This window comes from Perna viridis, chromosome 5, assembly GCF_037379345.1.
Source record: "Perna viridis isolate PV_CMFRI_1.1 ecotype Kerala chromosome 5, ASM3737934v1, whole genome shotgun sequence".
Lineage (NCBI taxonomy): Eukaryota > Metazoa > Mollusca > Bivalvia > Mytilida > Mytilidae > Perna > Perna viridis.
The window spans coordinates 45,971,900-45,998,293 of NC_142449.1; the positions used below are offsets into that span (position 1 = coordinate 45,971,900).

General features: G+C 31.8%; 1 protein-coding gene across 2 annotated transcripts in view; it reads left to right on the plus strand.

The window, feature by feature from the left end:
* The window catches only part of LOC148617929 (thyrotropin-releasing hormone receptor-like), a 47,391-nt gene extending 27,771 nt beyond the window's left edge, over positions 1-19,620 (plus strand). Inside the window, exons 2-3 of one of the 2 annotated variants that reach the window (XM_088585612.1) lie at positions 14,873-15,105; positions 19,376-19,512. In XM_088585612.1, coding sequence (XP_088441738.1) covers positions 14,873-15,103 — 231 coding nt within the window. In that variant the 3' untranslated portion in view covers positions 15,104-15,105; positions 19,376-19,512. Of the gene's footprint in view, positions 1-14,872; positions 15,106-19,375 lie in introns of both variants that reach the window. The other variant, XM_088585611.1, reaches the window with a different exon arrangement.
* Positions 19,621-26,394: the final 6,774 nt, after the last annotated feature.

Consider the following 26,394-nt stretch of genomic DNA (forward strand, 5'->3'; position numbering starts at 1 on the left):
GTGCTTTGTGGGACAATGCATTAAGAAAAAGTTGTTTTAATTTTCGTATGCTTTACAAAGATATTAAGCAAGAGTAATCGAGGGAACCAAGATTATAGCGGAAATCAAAAGAATGTAATCCAGGGACAAAGTCAGGAGTGTCAAGATTTGTTTTCTAAACGGAATGTAGTAGAGTAAAAGGTATAGAAAAGAAGTCCAAAACGTTTTTGTATGAAAGGAAGAAGACTATCTACGAAGACATGCATCGTAGGTTATGTATGGTTGCGATGACATGACTCCTTATACGTCTTGGATTTTTGTAAAAATTAATTCATCACATTTTAGTTATTATTATCTTGGCTTGAACGGTTTTCTATACTTTTGATGTTGTCATTGCACCTACCTAGTCTGCATATCAATTAATCCGCTCTTTCCAACGATAGCTTTTACTTAGGACAGAACTGTTCGTTAGATGGTTCATTTTTTCAAGGAAACGAACTTTCGTGCAGAGGATTGAATGATCCTGAGAAATGAAATGTTGATCAACCTTTAAGAATGTAGTGGCATTCTCAAAAGGAACAGTTTATAGCAAATACTAAAGGATCGCAAGATATTCTGTCAACTGACTTGACGTTCATGGTACATACAAGTAAAGCTCAAACGTCAGTTCAATCAAACAAAAATCAGAATACAAAAACAAAAGAAGAAAAAAATGGGAATACAGAGGGGGACAAAATGTTGTTCAACTTTTCGAAAGAGTAATCAAGGGTACCAAGATTCGAAGAAATTCAAAGGAATGTAATCCAAGGACACAGACCAGATAGTGAAAACAGACAAACACAACAAAGAACATAAAATAACCAAAATAATATATACAAAGTAACAAAATTAAATGAGCAACTCTAACGTCACTACAACTTGGGAGCATGGACCATATATGCCGGTAGGGTAAGCGTCCTCTGTTTTTTTATAAACCAGACTATGCCGAAGTCACATGAAAAGACAAAAAAAATAGCCATTAGTCCTGCCATCCACACTGCCGCGTAGATTATGGCATTAAGTCTAAACCTTTCATAATGCAATCTTCTGCAGAGAGGTTATATTCCATACGCATGTGCTGAAGTGATGTTGCCAGCCGAGTTCCTTATAAAAAGTCAAGTCCGGGGTGGACCAAAGAGGAAAAGAAAATTATGACACGAAATTTTGAATCATTCAACTCTCTTCTCGTCTAACTAAAAGTATCGATTAAAGAAATACAGTTTTTCACTAATGACTGAGCAGAATAAGCAACATAAAAGTATGTTCAACTTTATTTTCGCTCGTGTTATGTTTCGTTTCGTTTTGTTTTTGTTTTTGTTTTTGCTCTTGTTTTTTTTTTCATTTATCAATTTACTAATATGACCAAAGATTTTTTTACTTTCATCCAAATTTATTTGTATTAAATTAAAAGTTAATTACTCAATTAGTTTAAGAATCCTTGATTCATTTCAACCATAATTACGTTGTTACATGATTGAAATTTAAGACATACAACGTTAATTTAATTTGATCATACGGCTATATAATATTTACTTATACGACTAACCGTATTTCTATCTAATAGACAAAATAATGTCAAGAACATTGTCGTTGGTGTTTTCAATTCCAACTTTCACACTGTTGTGTTGCAGGATTTAGATATTTATATACATTTAATTCACAGTACAATTGGTATAAAAATACCGAACTTTGTATGGGAAGCCTTGAAAGACTTCCTGTCAGACTGAAATCAGACTGTCAGTGCTTTCAAGCTATGATGCTATTTCCCATTAGATACCAGTATGAGGTCATTGTCCGGTCATTTTTATACTTTGAGAAAAGAAAAGTTGATTCATTTCCTTCCCTCTTTTGTCTGCCCCGTACTTGACAATTTGTGAGCAACTGGCAGGGTGTGTCTAGAAAAGCAGAGGAAACTTACTCTTCCGGTGCATCTGACCCTGCTTCCAGTTATTGGTGGAGTCTGAGTTGTTGCTCATTTTCTTTTGTTGCTTTTTAAGTCTTATTTTGGTTTTTACGTATTCTTTGTTGTGTGTGTATTATTCCTGTCTGGTCTTTGTCATGCATTATGTTCTTTTGATTTCTGCTCCAATCTTGGTTCCCTTGATTACTCGTTCAATTTATTTTTGTAATAAGAAATTCGAAAATAACAGTACAAATATCAAAAGTGTTAATATCAATCAACAAGAATTTTTCTTCGGTTTTTGGTTTCGTTATATGAATATTTGTGATACTTGTTTCTTTGAATCCTTAAGGAGGTAGACATAGGATAAGGGGCACAACTCTTGCAAATCATTGGAATTTTTGTATTCAGCATTTTACATCAATCTCGTGTAAGCATCAAAGTAACTAGGACTGATTTAATTCTGTTTCAATTGAAAGCTTGACGGGATCTGGTGAAATATAATATGATACAAACATATCACTGATTTCAAGAGTTATGTCCCTTACCCTAGGTCTACCTCCTTTAATGGTTTTACCCTAATGAATTTAGCGACAATTATAGACATGTCAACGTATTATCTGCATATTGACTCATTGTGAAAACATTGCCTTGTTTGATCTATTCCATGATTATTTTCTCAAACGCGATACAAGTCTTTTTACAAATCCCATAACAATTGATCACCGGCCTTGATTTACCAATCAAGGTCTCACTTCTAATTGATATATAATTGCTTTCCTTTTAAATAAGCATGTAAAATGATCAGAATCGGTGTCCATTATTTCCTAAACTACGTCACAATGGATCATGTAACAATTCGATTAGTGTTATGAGTTAAGATTGCTCGTGTAGCTTGTGTAAATTTTGAAAATAAGGGATTCGTATGTATTTTTATGAGAAAAGATGCAAATATTATCATGAGGTTTTTCTCTCTTGGAAGAACATTATTACCATTGATTAAAACTGTGTGTATGCAGATGTACATATCATTTCGTTCATGAATGACATTTATTATTGCGTTGAGTATTCCATGTTTTGTATGGTTCCATTCTCATTTAAGTTAAAAATGAGAAACGTGAAAATGTTATCTGAGTGTGAACATGTGAGAATTTTATATCAAATCTGTTGTTTCAATTATGTTTTGTAAAATACGCCTCTAATGACATCCGGTATCATATCATTAAATCGAATAGTGATCAAAGAACAAGAGTTGATTAATTTTCAATTATTGATGTCATCTGAAACTGTAGCTTAATAATTTCAAGCTAATCGATGATATGTACATTTGAAATTAAGCATGGAAGCAAACGCTTTTTGACTGCCAACATAATGATTGAGAAAATCTTATAACGACAAAGTGTTAGGTGATAACTGTTCAGATAGGGCAAAGTTTATGGTGGTTAACTGAGAACAAGGCATCACATATTTGGGGCTTGACAGTGTAGGAGGGATTAAGGCGTATAGGGCCAATGGTTTCTGATTTATTATATCTTTTAATATAACTATCGTATCGAGAAGCGAACACTTAATGACATATCAGGTTCTTGGGGGATGGGTAGTAGGAGGTACGGCAGTGGTTTTTAATAGATTTTTTAAAAAAGGACAATAGTTGTTTCTGGAGAAAAAAGAAAGAAAATATTGAGCACCCGGTCTTTTCTGGTGACGCTTTGAAAATAGTCAACGGTTTCTAACTCATTATAGTTTTAAAGCAACAGAAATTTCGAGAACAAAAACACTGAAAAAATTTTTTTTGGAAAAGGGCGCTGGTTGTAGGCTCAATGTTTCACTAATTATATTTTTTTTACTACGACAGTTACTCGAGAAACGAAAAGAACATCGTGACTTTTTTGTTTGTTTTTTGTTTTTTGTTTTTGTTTTTGTTTTTTGTTTTTTGTGGGGAGAGGTGCTGGGGATTAAACTTCATAATAATTTTACATGCGTGTTTTCGGTTGGTATAATTCATTACCCTGTATATTACGTGTAGACAAGAAGTGTATCCTCCCACAAACGTGTATTAATAGAACCAGAATTCATATTAAAAAAATAAATCATTTCAAAGCTGATCTGACCCGAAAGAAAGAATACCGTTTAGCAAGATCCTTTAATCTCTGTTTTCGCTGTATAGATGACTTATTATCTTTAAATGAATTCGAGGATTTGCATCTAAAAGATAAAGGATACTACAGACACTGTTAGCTCATATCTTGACCTACACTTAGAAATCGATGGTAAAGGAAGACTATTACCAAACTTTACGACAAACGTGATGACTTATTCAGAATTGTCAACTTTCCTTTCATCCGTGGCAACATCCCTTCAGCACTTGCGTATGGAGTGTTCATATCACAACTCGTACGTTATGCTAGAGCTTGCCGAAACTACGCAGACTTTTTGTATGGCGTTAGACTTCTAAGAAATAGGCTTCTGGAACACGGTTATGTTGAAACAAGATTGAAATCATCACTACAGAAGTTTTATGGTCGTCATCATGGACTCGTGGATCGCTAGGGTGTATCCATCTGCGCCATGAAAACTGATTTGTTTAACGTGTCATAGTTTTCCTTTCCTCTTTCGTCCACCCTGGACTTCATTTTTTATGAGCAACTCGGCGGGTGTTTCTAGAAAAGCAGAGGACGCTTACCCCACCGGTGAACCTGGTTCATGCTCCCAGTTTTAGTGGAGTCCTAGTTGTTCATTTGCTTAATAATGATTAATTAATAATAATAATTTATGTAACGTATCGGCGACGTATTTTGTAGCTAAAATCGTCAGCTGTTATTAGAGACCAGGTTTTGTTAAGTCCTATTTTGTAATATCGTCTATATAAAATGAAAAACTAAATATTCCCTTTCATAACAAGAGAATTTACAGATGAGATCGAATTGATTCATTTCAATTTGACACGATCACAGGGCCTCCTGAAGCCTGCAATACGAAGAGCAATAATTGATTATCTTTGAAGAGAAAAAAACCACAATTAGGTTTAATTGCAAACTGAAAGTAGGGGTCTTGGTTAAGTTTATTGGTTATAAAGTATAGGTTTATAAGATGCAAATGTAAGTGCCTTTTAATAGTTTACGGATACTTTAGGATTTGTATGCAAATTTAATCAACGGAAATCATGAAATGCACAAGTATGTGATTATCTAGCATGTCTAGCGCGTATCATGATTACAGGAATATAATGTGAACCTGCAGAACGAGAGTGGTAGTTAATATATAGTTTCTTACAAGAAAAATCAAGTTAAGCAAGCAATATGACAGAACTACGAATCTGGCATACCTGGTTCGACTGGGAATTAATGAAAATTTGAATGGATATGTTTGTCTATTTTGTCGGCAGTAGAAACAAACCTTTAGTTGTCGTTTACAGTTCGGTTTTTCAAATATTCATATTGGTGTACAATTTATATATGTCATAAATACTTTTTAGCTATTTCAGGGGCGGAATGACTGAAAAATTGCTACATGTATATATCATGACCGATCTCACAAAGTTGGTACATGTATATATACAAAATGCTGAAAAACAAAGTTCATACATGTCTTCAACATTACTATTATCTTTATTTTTAACATGAATTGATAAAACATGGAGCTTTGGACTTAAAAGTAAGAAAGAATACTAAGTTACCCGGTATAGTTAATTCAATCAAAACTCATGAAAAACTTGAGCTTACTCAAAGTAGTATATATTCCTTCAAACAAATATCGCTTATTTTATTTTGTGAAAACCACGTGCTTTTTGAGATATCACATGAAAGCATTTATGGGGATAAACTATAATCAGTTCTAGAATTATCACTTGTTTATGAAATGCAACAATGAAGGTGAATGCACTTTTTATGATAGGAAATCAGAGGTTAGCGCTATAACAGAAATAGGTCTTTGATTGCATTTGTGTTTGATCATCGGAAGCATTACCAATGCAAATGCTTCCTGAAGCTTCACGGAGGTATAATAAAACCACAATCAAAGCAAGATGTAATTAAGTGAAGAAGCCATCAGTGGAATAAATTATTTCCCGAAGTTAAAGAGGTCAGTCGGGAGTAAATCTATATTAATAACAGTAGAAGTGCATTTATTTCAGCTTACGGTTGGACTAAACAATGGTCAATACGCAAACAGGTTAAATTTGAGAATTTTATAGATAATTGAAATAAACTGTATGAAAACAACATCAGAATGAATTATCGGTTTTATCCAATGGCTGTGTTTTGTTTTGGAGATATGCAGGTTTAAGAAATAAAAATAGGTTTGAACAAGATGATGGCATGCATATATCATTTCGAAAATCAATGGCAATGCATATTTGTCCTGTAATCAAAATGAAAATCCAGTCATTTGTTCATTTGAACAAATGAAATAATTTCAAAATCAAAACCATTTGTTTATGGCCAATATAAATATTTCCTAAAAAATTAACAAATTATGTTATAGACTTGAAATTATATAACATTTTCAATGGAAGCGGGAGGTTTAGCTCGCTATAAATCCTCGTTTTACCAACCTCTTATTTCAAATTCCCGCACCAAGTCAGGACCGTTGCGGTGTTTCCAACTTTCTGGTTTTTACCCTGATATTGTCATTTGTTAAACTGACTTTTCTTTTGACTTTTCCTTTTGATTACTGCCTAGAATTTATCAGTTCGGTTATTTTTGTTATTTTCATAAATTTCCCGTTTGTACAGATATACAGAGTAAGGCATTGTTTAAAAAGCAAGGGCAACATTTCTTTGACCAATACTATATTTTACTGTACATTATAAATAGTTGAAGGTGCATGCAATGCAAGAGCAGTACTCAATCTACAGAGAACGTTGACTAGTCATATTTATATAAAATAAAATTAACAATAAGAGTTTGAGACACAAGTTATAATGTGTCGTTCATATAATGTAAACATTGTACGTACTTCCAACCCTCTTTGCTATATAAGTCAGACTTTCATACGTTCATTGTCGATTGTCTTAGTATATAAAACAGTTATTCGGGATACTTATTGTTATTCTTAATTTTCGTTGCGAATTATTACTTCCGGACGATGAAATTTTGTTCTCATCATTCTGCATCCCACTAACTTGCACCTGCATGTTACTCTAGAGCTCCCCGCTCCCCGCTTGACGGCAGCTTGAGTTGTGCTCGCTATGAATTAGATCAAATTTAGATATCGACGTTTTCTTAAGCTGGTAAAAATAGAATTGAGTAGAATAGAGATGAATAGAGATTTTATTTATATAAAGAATAAGAAAATACCCAACGAAATTTATTTCCTCATTAAATGCACAGTATATGACAAGGAAATAAGAGACTTTTTAGGCTTCTCGGAAATGTTAATTGAGAAAGAAAGTCATAGTTACGCAATCTAAGGTAATTTTCATTATAACACTTATAAGGGTTAATAAAATGCGGGTAATTTAATTGTACCGTGTTCCTATTTCAACAGCTCATTAAATAAAAAGTATGGGTTCGTAGTTACCTAGGAACCCAATAGAATAATGTAAGATACTTGTGCCTCGGACATAATTTAGAAAGAAAAAAAAAAGAGAAATAAGGAAACATTTCAGTGTTCAATATCACTTAACACTTATACATATATATTGAATCTCTTAATATATTATTAATACATGTACCACGGTAATTTTCGCGTATGTTTACCTGTAAACAAATGGAATGTACAAGCTTGGGGTTCCAAGTGTTAAAAATAAGTTTATAATTGCATTTTTTATTTTACCAGATTGCAATCTTAGCTCTAGAGTTTAGACCATTAGATCATGTACGTGCACAAGACTACACCAAAATATTTTCTTTGTGATCATGGAATTCTATTTTAATAATGTGTATTTTTTTAGTTTTTCATATATTGTTTATTTGACATCATGGTAGGATTTCTTCTTTTTATATTGCTGGTATTCTCAGGGATAAAATATCCAAGGCGTTTGCTTATACTTCATATACATGTACGTTACCTATCGTATTACCAAAACTAAGAAAACCTATAGGCCATACAATACAAAACAAACTTATATTGAGCAAGAGAAACAGGTATATTTGATTTCAACAAGGTATCAGAGTTGAATCTGCTGCTAACGAAAACTTAAATAAAAGTAAATAAATCAATTTAAGTTGGTCCGTAAGAGTCAAATACTCAGTAAACGGAAATTTTGATCCAGGCAACAGCAGATGACACTTGGTATAGTAGATCCAAGCCTCATGGACAGGACACTCTGTCAATCAGCCGGAACTGTAAGTTCTTCAGTAAGGGGTGAAGCGATGCCTCATCTAGTAGTCGAAGGCTTCAAACATAGGGGTTGTATTGACGGTGGAAAGAAATTCAGCAAGTATTTAATTACTTTGGATTAGAGAAATTGACCAGTGGTCAGTTGCGGAAAGGTCTGAAATTTATTTATATAAACAATATATGTGATCTGAGTTTGCTTCAATATATTCAGGTATTTGCTGAAGGTGTATGAATGAGGAGGATGGTTGGCAAATGCAAAATGCGCAATTCTGTGATGGAGAAAAAAAACTTGTTATAACTCGAAGGCAGCAAACTGAAAACTGATAATCTACAGGTTATGAGAAGGGATACCGACTCAACTTATCAGGGAAGCAAGTAAGGAGATCGCCAATGGCAACCTGACTGACAATAACAACTATTTATCCTATGGGTCAAACGTTATCTATAAACAATGCTTATACTCAATTGTATAAGCTTCTATTAAATAATTCAACCAAAACAGACATTTTTTTACATGCAACATTCATTATAACGTTGTATTTAATTGGATGAAAGGGAAGTAATTAAGTTTTAAAACAAATGCAAATTGTGATCTTCATGGTGTTAATAAATGAATACTCCTTGAAAACCACGTTGCAATCATACAGGAATTTCTTTTCAATTTTCAATATTGTCTACGACAAATGCAGTAGCAAGCACATATATTGTATTCTTTATCGTAATGTATACGAAGAATTGTTACCTTGATATGGTGATTCAATTTATCTTAAATGATGTATATATCATGCGATTACGACATGCGTGAAATCCTATTTTTATTTCAAGATGTATAGCCTTGAATTGACGAATTTAGCTATTTTGTGAGTACATGGCCAAATAATGACAAATTGATTATGATGAGCGATTAAATCAGTCCTCTGTTGCAAAGAATTATTATCAGCAGATTAAGATTGTTCACCAGTGAAGTAACATGCGCGTAGAAGTCATAACCATACAGAGAAATTATTCCAAATCTTTCGCTGATTATTGTTTTGGAAGACAATTTTTCCCTTCGGTATCAAAGCTAGATATAAAGCAAGAAATTGGGATTGACGATCAAGCAGATGCGGATGGATCCCTATATACCCCAAAACATTGTTTACGAGGTGTAAAATGCTCAATGTCACTCTTTGGTCGGTACCGATCATGAATTAGGTAATAACAAATCCAGTTGGTCTCCTCTTCGACGACACATCCACTTTTTTGCCTTTATCAAGAAAACAATAACTCATACGATGTAAAGGAAACTAAAAGACAATTGTGAACTATAATTTACGCAAAAATAGATAGTCCATGTAGAAAGTTTATCAGACACCGGAAAAGCAAAAAAGGTATGCCATTTCAGCTTTTTCATTGATATTCCTGATTGAGATCGGTCTCACCAAATATTTAAAGTTTGCTTTTAAGATGACTCTTTAAGAAGGCACTTTTCACTTCCGGTTTTTATGTGGGTTCGTGTTTTTTCTTCTTTTTTTGATATGCTTTTTAGTTTAAACATGCATTACGATCGTTTTCAACGTATGCTTTCCTTTTCTTGTTTATGGAGTTGGTTCAAAGATTTCACTTTGTACCAATGTTTTTTCGGCTTCTTCTTTCCTTCCTTACAGGAAAATTGTCTCAAATCAATCAAATCAATCATGTATCATTCAGAGCACAACGACCACTTTCCTTGTAGTTGTAGCTTATTTATCGACAGCTAAACAAATTCAGTTCCCTTAACGCCTAACAGAAACAGCACAAAAATCAATTTTTGCATGTAATTATAATGTGACAAAGCTTTTGACAGGAAATGTTTCTACACAATACATATTTATTGTTGAAAAAGAACAGCACCGATTATTAAACTACAAAAAGCCATAAAAATACAAGGACGCCGACAATAGCACAAAAAAGAGCTGAGAAAAAACGTATTATGACAAAATGCAGTTTATTTATTCATTTTGTGTACTTTAACATCCATTGCCAGATAGTTCCAGTACGATATCATTTGGCTAATCGAGTATACCTCGCTATATAGTAGACGTTAGACTTTTTTTCGGATTTTGCTACTTTCATGGATAGGCATTAGGCTGAATATACATTTTCTCTTCAGTCATACAAATTATTATGAGTATAAACGGACGATAATTTATATAAAAAATTCTTTGTATTACGTTTTTTTTTCTGAAAATCAAACCATTTAAACCAAAATTTATAATAGCGGCTTTTAACAAAATCGGTTTGCATCTCTCATACTGGTTACTCATATTACTATCTTAATACAAATGTAACATGAAAAAAAAAACAAATAATCTGACTAAAAGATATCAACATATGGCAATGAATAATACTTAGAAAGGATTAATATACATGTTTATAATACACTGCGTTTTCTGAAACAGATTTCTATAATATTTTCCTGATAACATATTATGTTTTATGTGCTAAACGTTACGTACTATATCAGATGGTTTTTAAGAATATTCCATTCCTACTTATGAATAAAATTGACTTTTCCACTTGAACAGAACTATCTATTTCGATTAATTTCAAAGATCAATACTTGGATTCGATTTTATTCTTGTTTTTAGCTTTCATTTACTTAAGGATTTGATACTTGTAAGATTCAATAAGGTCAATGAAAATTTTGTTGAAAACTTATCATTTCGTTTGGAGGACGTTAAGGCTATGAACTATTATTGAACCTTCCGTAATTCGTGGTTTGAAAATGTGTTCCTCACGAACATAGATTCTTTCAACATAAATTTTCAACATGTTCTTCATTTACATTTATTTCCATTTTGTTCTGATGCAACGGTCCAGTATAAGCAGAAAGCTAAACTTGACAGGAAATATAACACAGAAAATTTCTACTCATCCCATTCATATATTCTGACAATGAAAAACGGACACCCTTTTATTTATTGAAAAATGTCCATATCACATGTTTTTTTTCTTTTCTTTTTTTTTTTTGGTTATCAATTAGGTCAATCCCCGGATTAGAGCTCGTATTGTTTTCCTCCTGAAAAAGTTTCATGACCGACATTTGAATCCCTGTATCACGAAGATAGATACAATCAAAATAATATTCAATTGCAAAAGAGAGCACCTAAAGTGGATTGTAGCAATGAATGTGATACGATAAAGTGGCACTTTATGATTATGAATGACAATCTAATGTAAGTGGATGTCTTGCATAGACTGATAAGAATGAGATCGATATCATCGCGTATCAGAAATTATTTGCTTACGTAGTGTAAAATAAGGCAATATAGCACCGTGGTTTAAGGTTTTTATGTATTTATTTATTTTTTTTTTATTTTTTTTTTTTTTGCGTTTTTTTTTTTTTTTGTGTGTGTGTTTATTTTGTGTTTGTTTTTCGTTTTTTTTTTTATTCAAATTTTTTTTTTGTATTTTTTTTTTTTTTTTTTTTTTTTGTTTATTTTTTTTTTTTCGAGAAATAAAATGAATCTCTTTTGACTTTGTGTGAAGATTATTGAAAGATGTTTAACTAAGTTTGAATATTTTACTTGTGTGAATTCAATAAACAATTGATAAGTTGTTATTAGGAGAAAAGAATTGCATTATGTAGCATTCCAGCTAAGAATCATGCCAAATGTAATTAATGGTTGGAAAACCTACATATTTTAATTTTTGATAATTTGTTTAAAATGTCTAAGTAAACAACCAGAAACATTTGGTTTTTTATATAACCCTTGTTCATAAGATATATCAACTACATGGAATGTAAAGTAGAATTTAAATTAAGGGGTAAATCACACTAAAATACAATTAATACTGTTGGATTTTTGATGTAATTATCTCCTAAAAGAAGACAGATAGGAATGAATGATTATACAATTCATCATATAGACCTATAAAGCAACTTATTTACAAAAATAGAAATATGTAGTCTTTTTTGGGGTGAATCACATATTACGGAATTAGCATGATTCTTACTAAGGCTATTACTTAATATTTGTTTGGTTTGGTTTGGTTTGACTGTGTGGTTATTCATTGGAAAATCTTGTTAAAACAGAATAAAATAGAGAACAATAAGCTCAGAAACTTAAAAACTAAAAGTGGGTAGGCAGAACTAAATTAAAGACACCCCAAAATACAATTTTACTTTATATTCTTTATTCGTTATATAATTAGAACTAAGTCAGTAATTTAATCAATTCTGTCTTTATTTTGTTGACTTCGTTAATAACAGTGAATTTCTTATACCAATCTGACTAACCTTCATGTCAAAACCCCACCCATCTGACAAACTTGCATGTCAAAACTCCACCAATCTGACAATATTATTTCACTCAAGCATGCTATCTCTATTTGAAAAGACCATTATTTGATCTCTGCATCCCTGGATTGTATCAGAAATTATCCAATATAATGTCAAGAAAATGAGGTGTTTGACATAGTAATCTGCCCTTAAAATGTTCATTTTCAGTGCATCTCAATGAAATTATAACTCAAAGCACCATCATGATATGTATATTCTTGTCTTTTTTTCCTTGATTCTCAGCGTGCAAATTAAATTTTCAGAGTGGTTGGTTTTCTTATACCATGTTACATCCAGTGCCTGATTCTTGTAGAGACTTAAATACTTTAGTAATGAAATGATTACAAATAGAAGACAAAATGGGCAGCAACATTTTTAGCTTCTTCACTACGTGATGAATACAATTATTATCCATTAGTACTCAAATGGACATGATGAATCTCATTGTTTGATAGAAGGTTATTTACTGTATGGAAATAAATTTGTCCGATGCACTCTTATTATTTTCCTTTCATCCTAATAAAAAGATATTTAGACCCTTAACGAAGGTTCTGTTCGCTTTCATTTAAAACAAGCTGTTTAATTCAGATTTGTCGGTTTGAAATAGGTGATAATAATTGGCACGGCACTGTTCCTTGCCTGACAACATTTATAAAATCTTGATGGTTTATTTCAGAAAAAAGGAAATGATGACATCAAGTTAACACTCATTTTCTTAGCTGAAAGAAATTTTGTTCGATAAGAAAATGCAATATTAATGTTAGATTGGGTTTTCGTGAACTATTATTATTTTCTTTCGCTACAGCAAAATAATCACTTTGCCCTGCAGCATGAATGATTTCAACTGGAAATTGAACTATTCTCTAATCTGAAAAACGGATGAATTAGAAATTGTTTTCTCTGAAAATGTACATTAACTATCATTTAATAGCAGATTGTATAGTTTTGCACAGTTTCTTAAATACTTTTAATAACAAAAAAGAAAAAAAGAAATAAATTGAAATAATTTTAACAAAATGAACAGAATAAAAGTAATGATACCTTTGATGAATCTATGACATTTTATAGTAGCACTGAAAAAACAATTTCGCTTATTTCATGTTAAATTTTATATTTCACGATGTAAATGATCAATGTGTTTTCCTCAAAATTGATATGCATCTGCATATACTTCATAATTTCTTAAGTTTTGTGAAGAAATAAGAAAGACACCAAAACATTTTGTCTTAACAAAAAGCGCCTATATAATTGGCAGATGGCATGTGTTTCCGCTTGTATAAGATAAGAATTGTGAGAAATCCATTTACATTATGGTTTAGTCTTACTCATTACGCAACTCATACCCAGCAATGTGTTATAATGGCTGTTGTACATAAAGTCATATATAAACGCCTTCCCTTTTTCATAAATTTTGCATCACAGCTTTCGGTCAAAATAAACAAATACATCAACTCTTTATTTACATATAGATATGCGTATTAGAAGAACACTACTTCAATCCTTTAAAGTTATATTCAAAGTTGTGCACATTTAATCAGTATACTGGTTTGAAAGTCACAGTTCTATTATAAATCAAGTGAAAGGGAAATCAAGGTACCAAGATTCGAGCGATGATAAAATAATATTCCAAGAGTAAAGAGTAGACATGGAAAATAGATAAACACAACCAAGAACTTTAAATAACCTTCAACAAAAAGGACCAAAAAAAATGAAAATAACCAACGGGGGCTCCGCTAAAAACTTGAAGCATGTCCAGGGACATCGGTTGGGTAAGCGAACAATTGATTTCAACACTTGTTTTAAGATAAAGACTGCATTCCAATTATGTTAATATGGAGAGATTGGGAATCAAGACTTCGTATAGTGTGTGGAATTTGAATTTGGAGAATATGAAAATTTGCTTGAAAATTTCATGTATGTTTTTTAAAATGCTTTCATAAAAACAATCGTTTAAATGTTGATATTCTTGAAGATAAAAACAGAATAGCTTGTAATGTCACAATACTTTAAAAAAAATACTACATTAAATATTTAAGAGATTTTTATATCCGAAATAGCAATTGGGACAATCGGGAATAGGGTTATATATGGTGTCAACGGAAAAATTATACCGTTAAAAAATTGAAGAGTCTCTGGCTTTCATTTAAATAAAAAACTATTTGAAATAAATCTTCATATAAAGTGGCGTTTATATGGCAGATTTTGGTTATATTTTAACTTCTCTTAATTAGTGTTCTTGTTTCAATGAGGCTTTCCTTAAAACATTAAATATACTAACCACATCAAGACTATGCATCTTCAATATTATTACATTTTGTTGTCTTTTCCCATGGTAAAGAACATCAAATGAACCTTTTCTTTATTTTCAGGTCGTGCGAATGCTAATAGTTATAGTTAGTGTCTTTGCCACAATGTGGATGCCATATAGGGTTATGGTAGTGTATAACTCTTTCGCCAAAAGTAAATACCTGGACGAATGGTTTCTATTGTTCTGTAAAGTCATGGTGTACATCAATAGTGCCATTAATCCTATCCTCTACAATGCCATGTCCGCAAAGTTCAGACGAGAATTCCAAAGACATTTAAGCTGTGGTATGTGAAGGTATTTCTATATTATTTTTTTTTAAATAAGAGAACATCTTTCTAAATAATTTGTTTAAAAAACATACATTCCATACACTCCCAGTACGATGAAGCAAATAAAAATTTAACGGCGCTCAATTTCGTTAGTGTCATTTCTTTTTTTTTTCATAGTTATTGATGTTTTTTTTGTTATGTCAACTGTGTTTAGCATGTACCTATCAAGATAATCATTAATTACTTGAACAATGATTTTTTTTCTGTGAATTACACTGTACTAGTTACCGCATGAAATTCTACCCAATAAATAATACTGGGCTGGAATCTATAAAATTTTGAAAGGCACCTTATCTCTGTGGTGTGGGTCGGCAATTGTCTTCTTTTCAATACTTTTTGTCCTTGACACAGGTCGTAAGGCCGAAATTTGGACCCATATGTATTTTATATATATTTTTACGTTTTATTTGTATTTCATTTGTGTGTAGTTCCTTTTTGCATTTTAAACGCGGCTATTGTTCACATATTCATTATTCACACCCTAGCTATACCTCGGGGGAGGGGTCACTTCTAATACACAATGTCGACAAAAGTGGGATGATTCAAATACGTCGCCTTAAAACATGACCTAAACGTTTACACATGAAACAGAGACGACCTACAAGCACAATGTAGCGAACCGATTAAAAACATTACACATTAAATCTTATGGTAAGGGAAACAAGACGTCACACGATAACACAAAAGCACTTCAAGTGTTCCGAAAGAGTAAGCATGTCATGGTACGCCAGCAGCAACCTCCATATTGCAAGTGACAAATTTATTGATAAATCAATTTGTTACAACCAGCAACATCTGTATACATCTGTATACTTAAAGGTGAGCTTTTTTGTATAACAATATATATGATCAGGTACATTTTGATGATTTTCGAAGTATGAATATTGTGATAAAGGTTAAAAAGAGATGTAGGAGCCGTTCTTCACTACCCATTTATCCCCCGAGAGCTATACTATAGAGTGTCTTCCATAGTTACACTATCGGTGTTTCATGTGATTCAATCATTAACTAGAACACCGTATGCCGTGAAGTTTGACAAAAGTTTTAAACCCCATGATTTGCTGCTTATTCCACTTGCGCTTATATCTATTTTTTTACACTGTTTCATTAATAAGGGTTAGAATACATTCATGCAAACAATTGTACCATACACTAGCGCCGGTCCACTACTATTTAATTTTGAGATTGTTTTTTTCTTGTCTTAATCGAAATATTTTTTTTAATGCACTTAATCTAAATGACATGGTTTATATCAATAAGAAGTAGTCCAGTGTTATCAATATAAAAATAAGACAAGTAGTTATACAAATAAAACATTTTATTAAACTTTTAATTACAAAAATGCAATCCACACTTTCAGGAATCAAGTAAGCTTGACAAAAATAGTGCTGAAATAGAGTGGTGAATAAAGATAATTTTCAAATAATTATTATAAATAAAGACGTTGAAAATATTTAAGTTGCGTTTTCCACCAATTTGAAAATCTGATATCTTATTTTTATGCTGTTAAGGATTTGAATCGTATCAGTATTACGATGTATGTATTTTCATTTGTTTCTATTATTACACCATCTGTATCAATCTGACATTTATATGCACCGACCAACGCTAGTTCGTCCCTGTTGTATATTTTCTGCAAATGTTAGATCACCCACATAAAATATGAACTGGCAAATTAGTATTTAATGAAGAGAACTTAGCTGTGACAAAAAAGATTTACGAACTGTTACAATAACTACATGGCCTTGTCAAAATGACATTGCAGAGTATTGTACCTACCAAGATTTCCCATTAATTTCTTACGTCATTTGGATGTTTGCAAGCGGTTTTTTTCTAAACATATGGACCACATGCTTCGAAAATAATTTTTTTTTCTAAAATGATGTCTTGATATAAAAGGCTTTTAAGGTCAAAATATTTATGTTGTAGGATGTTGTCAAAATATCCTGCGAAGAAAAAATATAATAACATCAAATATGTTCCACCCTTTTTGAATTTACACCATTTTGTTTTATTTTGCACATAACAATCCATGTCATACGTGATATGATGCCCTGCAAGTGTAATCAAGGGAACCAAGGTTATAGCGGTAATCAAAAGAATGTAATCCAGGGGCAAACACCAGACATGGAAAACAGAAATACACAACAAAGAACACAAAGTAACAAAAATCATACATACAAAGTAACAAAAGCAAATGAACAATTCGGACTCCACTTAAAATTGGGAGCTTGGATTAGGTGCACCGGTAGGGTAAGCGTCCTCTGCTTTTCTAGAAACACGCGCCGAGTTGCTCATAAAAAGTCATGTCCGGGGTAAACAAAAGTTTTATTGGCAAAGTAAACAGTTATTTCATTAAAAATGTTATGCAGCATCAAAACTGATTTGACTGGGTTTCTTTCCAGGGCCGATATAAACCAACATGTCCCTTAAATGACATATATGTGTACAAGTATATCTTGAATATAGAACCGGAATATCATAAACTAGTTGCAATAGCTTTCTTGTTGACATTTTTGTACTAGTAGAAGAAATAATGAGCTTTCCTCTTGACAGACTTGCATTGCATACAGACAAATAAAAGTCATTTACCAAATTAAAAAAATCAACGTGCGAGCACCAAAAATAATTGATAGCACGAGACTAACGCCATGAAATAGACTGAGATAATAACTGTCTTAGGTTTGCTAAAAGGAATTTCTCTTATCATGATAGTACAGGACTATGAAGACAGTTATTCGTAAAATATTACACGTTTTAATCTCTGTCGAGACAAATTAACTGGTATTGTAACGGCTATGACTTTCTCATCTATCTAGCCTTATCAACTGATAAGACTTACTTTATCAAAGACATCACCACACGAGATGATGTAAACGGGTAGTAATTTTAAGTTTTACAAATGAAAGGTTCAAGCTAAAGTAATATACAATTATCACGCTATATTCAAATTATTTATTTGTTAATCAGCAACTTGTTAACATGGATTGATGTAAAACTGATACTAGAACCTTTCAGGTTTACTTGTTTACTTGTTTCTTTGTCTTTTGTTTGTTTGTTTGTTTGTTTGCATTTTTTTTTTTTGGTTATTTGTTTTTTTGCCGTTTGTTTGGTTTTATTTTCTTTGTATGGAAAAATAATCGTTAAAGTCTTTCAAATACACACTCTATTGACATGGCTAAGATTACAATCTTTAAAAGACGACCTAATTGCAGATTATACAAAATGCCATAATACAACAAAATGAAGAGTCATATTTAAGAGTAATCAAGGGAACCAACATTATAGCGGTAATCAAAAGAATGTAATCCAGGGACAAAGACCAGACATGGAAAACAGACATACACAACAAAGAACACAATAGTGTACATAAAATCATACATACAACGTAACAAAAGCAAATGAGCGACTGGGACACCACTAAAAACTAGGAGCATGGACTAGGTGCACCGGTTGGATAAATCAGGAAAGAAAAAATTATGAAATGTTCGATTGAACGATTACAAGACCGATGATGAAGATGAAGAATCAAAATAAAAGAAACATATCTAGAATCCAAACGACCATTGATCAATAATATTGTTTTCTACCAAGAAGTATAATGTAATAAAATGCCATATTATGTCTTAATGGACAAGATTTTTAAAAAAATCTTCAGAACCGAATCATTTTTTTAAAATAAGGAGAACTATTTTTTTACATTAACCTGAGTAATAGTACTATAAACTCTATGTAGAGTTTCTTGTTATGTAATATACACATTGGAAATAAACAATGCAGAAAGCATTTATGGTTTCAGGCCTGAAAGTAGAAGGAAATGTCATTACAACAAAGGATAAGCTCATTCTTACGGATTATGAGATTTAATAAGGAGAATACCGGCAAACAAATACCAAAGCGTTAGCAGTGCGATAATTCAAAAACGTCAAAACAAAAAAAAAACATTACCTGAATGTGAATAAAGGAAACAAAAACGATCTACATACACAATGTGGCGAAAAGAACAAAATGACGCAAAAAACTTAAACACTATTAACATGAACTCCCACAAAAAGCGGGGCTGACATCAGGTGCTACGGAATGTAAATAATGTCCTGCTCTCCAGCCGCATTCTTTTCATATTGCAAGTGACTATATCCCGGTAAAACTAGTCTAGCAACATTTTTATCATATTTAACTGATGGCTAAGTTTAAAAAATAAGCAGTGATAAAGTAGTAAGGATTTTTATTTGCAGATTCCGAGCGGTACAGAAAACCTCAGGCAACCTTTAGCATGGAGTGTATGTCTACAAATAATACAGAAAGGAATGTCTTAGTTATTAAAAACCACAGAAGTAGAAACCCATCTCCGAACTCATCATCAGAAAAAATAACATCCGTCATTCAACTAAAATGATATTGCATTTTTCTGATATAATAAATGGCCATATTTCTTACCAACATATACATATGACTACATGTATTTTCTCAAATAAATTGATTGTATCATCTTATTATTGTTAATGTCTGCTACACATAAAGCAGTGCACTGTTGGTTTTTAATCGCTTAGTAAGAAAAAAGGCAATAACAAAATAGCGGAACTCTTATTTTGAAAAGATAAATAGTACAAGGAATGACAAGATTGAGTTTACACCAACCAGCAAATTGAAATTTGTGATGGTATTTCAAGTTGAAAATATGAGTTATACCAAGTTTTATTGCTAACCAAACCTCGTGCTTCCGTAGTGACTATAAGAGGTGTAATCTTAAAAGTTATGCACTTAACAATGTTTATATTTATAGTATTTTTTTCGAAAAATATCGCATGTTTTTTTCTCAGAAATATAACGTGGAGATGAGGGGATGTAAACTGAACGTTGGATGGTGAAACATATCTATATCTCAAGATTTTAACATTTTTTATATAAAAAGAAAGTACTTATCCTTACTTTAATGATTATTCCTTGTTTTCTGGTAAGAGCTCTGGGATGATTTATTACTATATTGACGTAACTGAAGATGCATTCTTATAATAAGTTATTATAACATGGTTTTAAAGAGATAACATCAGCTTATTCTGTATAAATTGGCAGATCTAGAAGAAAGATGGTGTTTTTCTTTCCAGGTCTAAAATAGTTTCCTGCTTTGCTGCTCAAACAGACTAAATTCTAGCCTTGTAAGGATGGGTTTTTGTTGTTCGTCTGTCATCGGTTTTCAGTGCAGATCTGTTCTGGCACAAACAAATTTATATAGACGTATTATAGCTAATTTAGTATAACAAGCGTTAGCACTCTTAGTGCAACCAGTAATGTACATGCCTTATTAGTCAGATTTTCTTACTTCTACGATGAAATCGAATGGAAATATTCACTGAGCCGCTAGAGAAATTGTAAATTTTTTCTAGAAGATTTCTCTAAAGGGAAATAACAAGATGTAATAGTTAGGCTTAATTAGAAAATATTGGTTTTTGGAAAATTTTACCGGTCGTATTTCAGTTTATCAAATGAATGTAATCCAGGGACAAAGACCAGACATGGAAAACAGACATACACAACAAAGAACATAAAGTAACTAAAATCATACATACAAAGTAACAAAAGCAAATGAGCAATTCACACTCCAATAAAAACTGGGAGCATGGACCAGGTGCACCGGTAAGGTAAGCGTTCTCTGCTTTTCCGGAAACACGCGCCGAATCGCTCATAAAATGTCAAGTCCGTGGTAGTCGAAAGAGGAAAGGAAAACTATGATACGTAGAACAAATCAGTTTTCATGGCGCAGATGGATACACCGTAATGATCCACGAGTTCATGATGACGACCATAAAACTTTTGTAGTGATGACTTCAATCTTGTAGTAACATAACCCTGTTGCAGAAGCCTATTTGATAGAATTCTAGCGCGATACACAAGTAACATAAAGGACAGCGGGTCAGTTAACTTCCTTTGGTTAAACTATTTTATTATTTATTAGGGCTTTCAATAAGTACATGTAGAAGAATCATGCAAAATCTGTAATATATGTGCTACACCCCAAAAAGGCTACATACATTTTTAATTTGGTTATTAAATTGTTTTGTGGGTCGATATGATGAAGTGTCCACATTGAAAAACCAATGTTTTCTATTATATTTTCGAGTCGTTTGCAGAGTTATCTTCCTTAATTTTGAATTATATAGTACATTCTTTATAATTTTTTTCTGCTAAGAGCATGGGTTATATGAAGTCACATCTTAATTTCTGTGTGCTATAACATTCTATGCAAAACATCAAAAATAAAAATAAACCATGAATCACATTTTGCAGTCGTGGACGATGAGCAAGGAAAGATTTTATTTTATTTTTTAAATTGCAAGGGGCTTATTGAAATGAAAAAAGAAAACTTGAAAGTTGCTAAATGTAAAACATACTTAGTGTACAAAATAAGCAACACTTTATTGTTATGACTAACAATGCTAACATTTGGTTCCTACTTATACAAATAAAAGACAAAAATCAAATATAAACTCAGGACCAAATAAAGAAAATAGCAAATATTTTGGTATAAATTATTTAATTGGTAAATTACTTGAAAAAATGATTATTGGTGAGTTTAATTTTGTATTCCATACATACGAATCTCTGGGGTTGATAAGAGTGGAAACATTAGTCAATTCAATCTAAACCTATCCATCTTCAGAAAATTAATCTGAATATCTGTTTGTTTGTAATTAGTCTCCTAAGGCATATACTTTGCAAGATAATTTATGGTAACAGGTAAATCAGGGGAATCGAACGGTAATAAAAGAAAACTACCAAGAATAACGATTAGACAGTTAAAATAAGCACAACAAAGAGCATAAAACCAGCCAAAAAAAAACACATACAAAATAACAAAACAAAACAAAAGTAAATGAGCAGCCCGTACTCCCCTAAAATGTGGGGATGAACCAAGTGCACAAACAGAGTAAGCGTCCTCTGCTTTTTAACGAAATATCTATATATTATTTAGGAATAATTAGAGCTGTTCATAAAATGACACATCCGGGGTAATAGGAAAGAAACAAATGAGTGAACAAATCGGTTATCATGGAACAATCTAATAATCACACTTGTTCATCTCACACTATTATAAATGTAATAAGTCGTCCAGGAAGTCATATGCTTGATACAACGTAATTTTATTACATTTTTTTTCATTATGCGAATAATTTATGACGGAAAATCTTAAAAATTTATAAAACAAAATTTATCACGAAATTGCAAAATAGTCGTTGAAAAAGCCTTAGGCGTTATTGTGTTGTGATCTCATACCATTATCACAACAACAATTATGACAAAAATTGAAAGCAGGAAATAGGTTGCAAAACATTTATTCTACGGCAATAGAGAAGATATAAAAAGACATAATTATAATATATACCTTACCAAGTCAGGACCATTGCGGTGGTTTTCAACGTTCCGGCTTTTTTAACCCTGATATTGCTATTTGTAAAATGGAATTTCTTGACTATTGCCTAGAATTTAACAGTTCAAGTGTTTTGTCATTAACCTTTATGCTGACATTTTTCTAGAATAATTTTCATGAATACTGGCAAATGAAAAGTAGAGAGGTGTTTGGGCTTTGCAAGTGTATCCACTTCGTTTAAAGACAAAGCACCATAAATGAATAAAATAAAAATAACGAAAGAATCATTGAAGAGTTTACAGCCATACCACATTAACTTGTTTTAACACGAGACACTGTGAAATATCTATTGTTCGTCTCCTTGTACAAATTGAATTGCTTTCCAGAAGCCACAAACTGACTTAAAATCTGAGAACAACTACTGCATTTTTGATTATCAAACAACGCTGTTTGTTTTCGTAATGAAGACACGAGCTGGCAGTTTGTTGGCAGGTGATTCCTATCTGAAGAAATTTGTAGAGGCTGAAAAAATGATTTTTTACAATTTTCTAAATAGTTAATTGAGTATAAGTACAATTACTGCAGTTGAAAAACTTTAAACCCTTGACAAAAAATGACAAACACGCAATCGACATATCTGTGTCAATAATTTGTATTTCCTAATGCATGGTTATGAAAATGACATTTTGAGACATCAATTGTTGAGTTCAATGAAAGGCTATTTGATCTTAATTCTCCTTCTCAAAAGTAAAAAGGAAAGTCCAATTTCCGATGCAATAAATCATGTCAGAAAGGGAAAAAGATTGTTCTGTTCAAATATTTTGAATAAAAAGAGTAAGTCGGTACCAATCATAGACGAATACTCCTATCAAAACTAATTTCTTATAAATAGGACAATAAATTTTGATTTGAAGTCATGGTAATTTTTCTGTTATAGGAGCTAAAGATTGATACAAATGGGAAGACGTAAAAGTCATTCAAGTTTTTATTAATTATCATATAGACTAAAATTTCAATTTTATCAAATAACTTCTAATTTTGATGTCTCATTCTACAAGACTGCAAACTGTCTTTTTTTTACTTATTATTTGAATTGTCTTCCGATTGTTCGTACATTTCCATATATTGTACGCTTTCTTATAACAAACACGCCCACCAAATTGACCAAAAGTTGACGTTAATTTTTGTGTCATCTGATTTACATTTCTTTTATTGTCTGATTTCCGAGTTGCTCATTTGCTTTTGTTACTTTGTATGTATTATTTAAGTTACTTAATGTTCTTTGTTCTGTATGTCTGTTTTCCATGTTTGGCCTTTGTCCCTGGATTGCTTTCTTTTGATTTCTGCAAGAATCTTGGTTCCTTTTATTACACTTTTACATAGACTCCCATGTAACAGCTAAATAATTTCTATATGTAACTGCTATATACAAATATCATCAATAACACGACGAAAAATCGGTTCCATATATATACTGATTTATAGCTTAAAATAACAAATATGAAAGGCCAATGACAGCTTTTCGATACCTTAAGTTATGTACTTTTGGAAACAAGAACTTGCTGCTCATAATTCATCGATTATGTTTGTTTGTTTTCCTTTTTCTTTTGTATGTTAATTAATTAATTTTTTTTTATTTTTGTTTTGTTGTTGTTGTTGTTGTTATTTTTTTAATGTGTTTTTTATCTATATTTTTATCTACATTTTTTGTTAATATTTTGTGTTTAACTAAGTATTTGTTGTTAGTTGTCGTTTTGTCTGTTCCAAGTTTTTTGCTAGTATTTCCACTTCCGGTATTGCTTTTTCATCCCATACACTTTAAAGCAGTTGATCAACCAAAAAAAAAAAAAAAAACTGAAGCATAAAAAAGAATGTAATCGAAATAAGATGAAGTTGACTTCAGGCTATTGAAATAATATTTTAAAGACGTCCCTATAAGTTCGTAAATCGAGAATATTTTTCTCAGTACGAACTTTAAACGCTTAAAATCCTTAAATTATATTCATCCTAAAACACAACCATTCTACCATGCATTAAAGAAAGCTTAAATGCCATCATTCTACCAGGCTTAAACTTGTAAACTCCTTGACGGATTTACAGGGCATTTGTTATGTTTTTAGTTTCCCGTATGTGAAATGAAATGATTATAAGGTTGGATTATGACATTTCACCTTTAAAATCACTAACGTTTGCATTAATATACAGTTTATTGTCTACAATACCCTTATGAATTTATGAAACCTTTGAATTCTCTAATGTATTGTTCTTAATTTGCAAACGACAATGTCGTAAATCAGATTTAAAGATTTGATACGGAGTCGCCATTAAAAAAATCAACGGTATTGTTTAACTGTTTTACACTCGAAACTGTTCACACATCTCCTAAAAAAGGCTTTAACCTGATATAAAGTAATGTTGCTATAAGATTAAAGTCATCATGAACTCAAAAATCGTTACGGTTTATCCATCTGCAACTTGAGAACCAATTTATTCACCTTGTCATAATTTTCTTTCCTTTTTCGTCTATCCCGACTTTATATTTTATGATCTTGTTTTGAGAAGCAGAAGACACTTATCCTACCAGGGCACATGGTTCATGCTCCAGGCTTGTAGTGAAGTCCAAGTTGCTTACTGTGAAAGTATTATTGTTCGTGGGTACCAATTTTCGTGATTTGCATGGGAATACCAAATCACGAAATTTGGTTCCCAACGAATAAGAGATTCAAACCACGAATTAAAGAATCCACGAACTTGTGTTTCATCCCTGATCAACGACAATTGGTATCCACGAATTAAAATATTTTCAAAGTATTAACGTTTGTTTCTTTGTACTTGTTATTTTGGTTAATTATTGTTGTCTGTTTTCACTGTTTGGTCTTTCAATTGGTTTATATTCTTCAGCTTTCTTCTCGAATATTGGTCCCTTTAATCAGTCTTTTTTTAGCATTTGTCTTTGTTTCTGTATTCCTGAATAGAAAAAAAGCCATCGGTTCTACAAAATAAAACTATATAAATGACTAAGTGCTTCGCGTTGGTTCTAAAATTTTAGAGTAATAAAAACCTGATATAAAAGAATGGAATTTTGTTCATTTTCCACGGGGAACATACAGTGATATGCGTTTAAGTAGCACTCTTAAGAATCATGCAAAATGTGATATATAGTTTCAAAGCCTACATATTTTTATTTTTGAAATTTTCTTTAAAATGCTTAGGTAAACAGAAAATATTATGTGGCCTTTCTGAAAAACCGTGTTATTATGAATTAAAATTATAAAGAATGCACTATAAAATTCAAAATTAGGGGAAATAATTCTGCAAATGACACTGAATTCAATAGAAGCTGTTGGGTTATTCATGTCAATTACCTCGAGCAATGAACAGACAGATTTAGGGGCCAGCTGCAGCCTGCCCTGTGGTATGAGGATTTCCTCGTCGTTCATTAAACACCAATCGGTGGTCTTGGGCTGACGTTTTCATTTTGGTAGATTTTTGTCTTTTTGACATACACCATACCTATTCTCTTTATATACATATACGATGTATATATGTTCTCTGCTTAAAACATTCAAACAATTAAAATTATTTGTTTTGAATGATGTTTTGAAGCCTCCGTTTATTTTTACTGATGTTTGTTTCTTCTATATCCAGTTCTATGCTTTGATTTCGTTCTTTAAATGTTGAAATTAATATTTTTTCTTATCATTTGGTTTCACAGCTTATATAAATACATGTCTTATGAAGACACGTGTATATAAGTTACATGCTGTAATGCAACAACTAGACATGTTTTTTTTTATTTAATCTTTCACAAATGAGGGAAATCCCCGGATTAGCCAAAATATTTTACAAACAATAAACGGTTCTTATTACTGTTAAAGTTTGCATGAG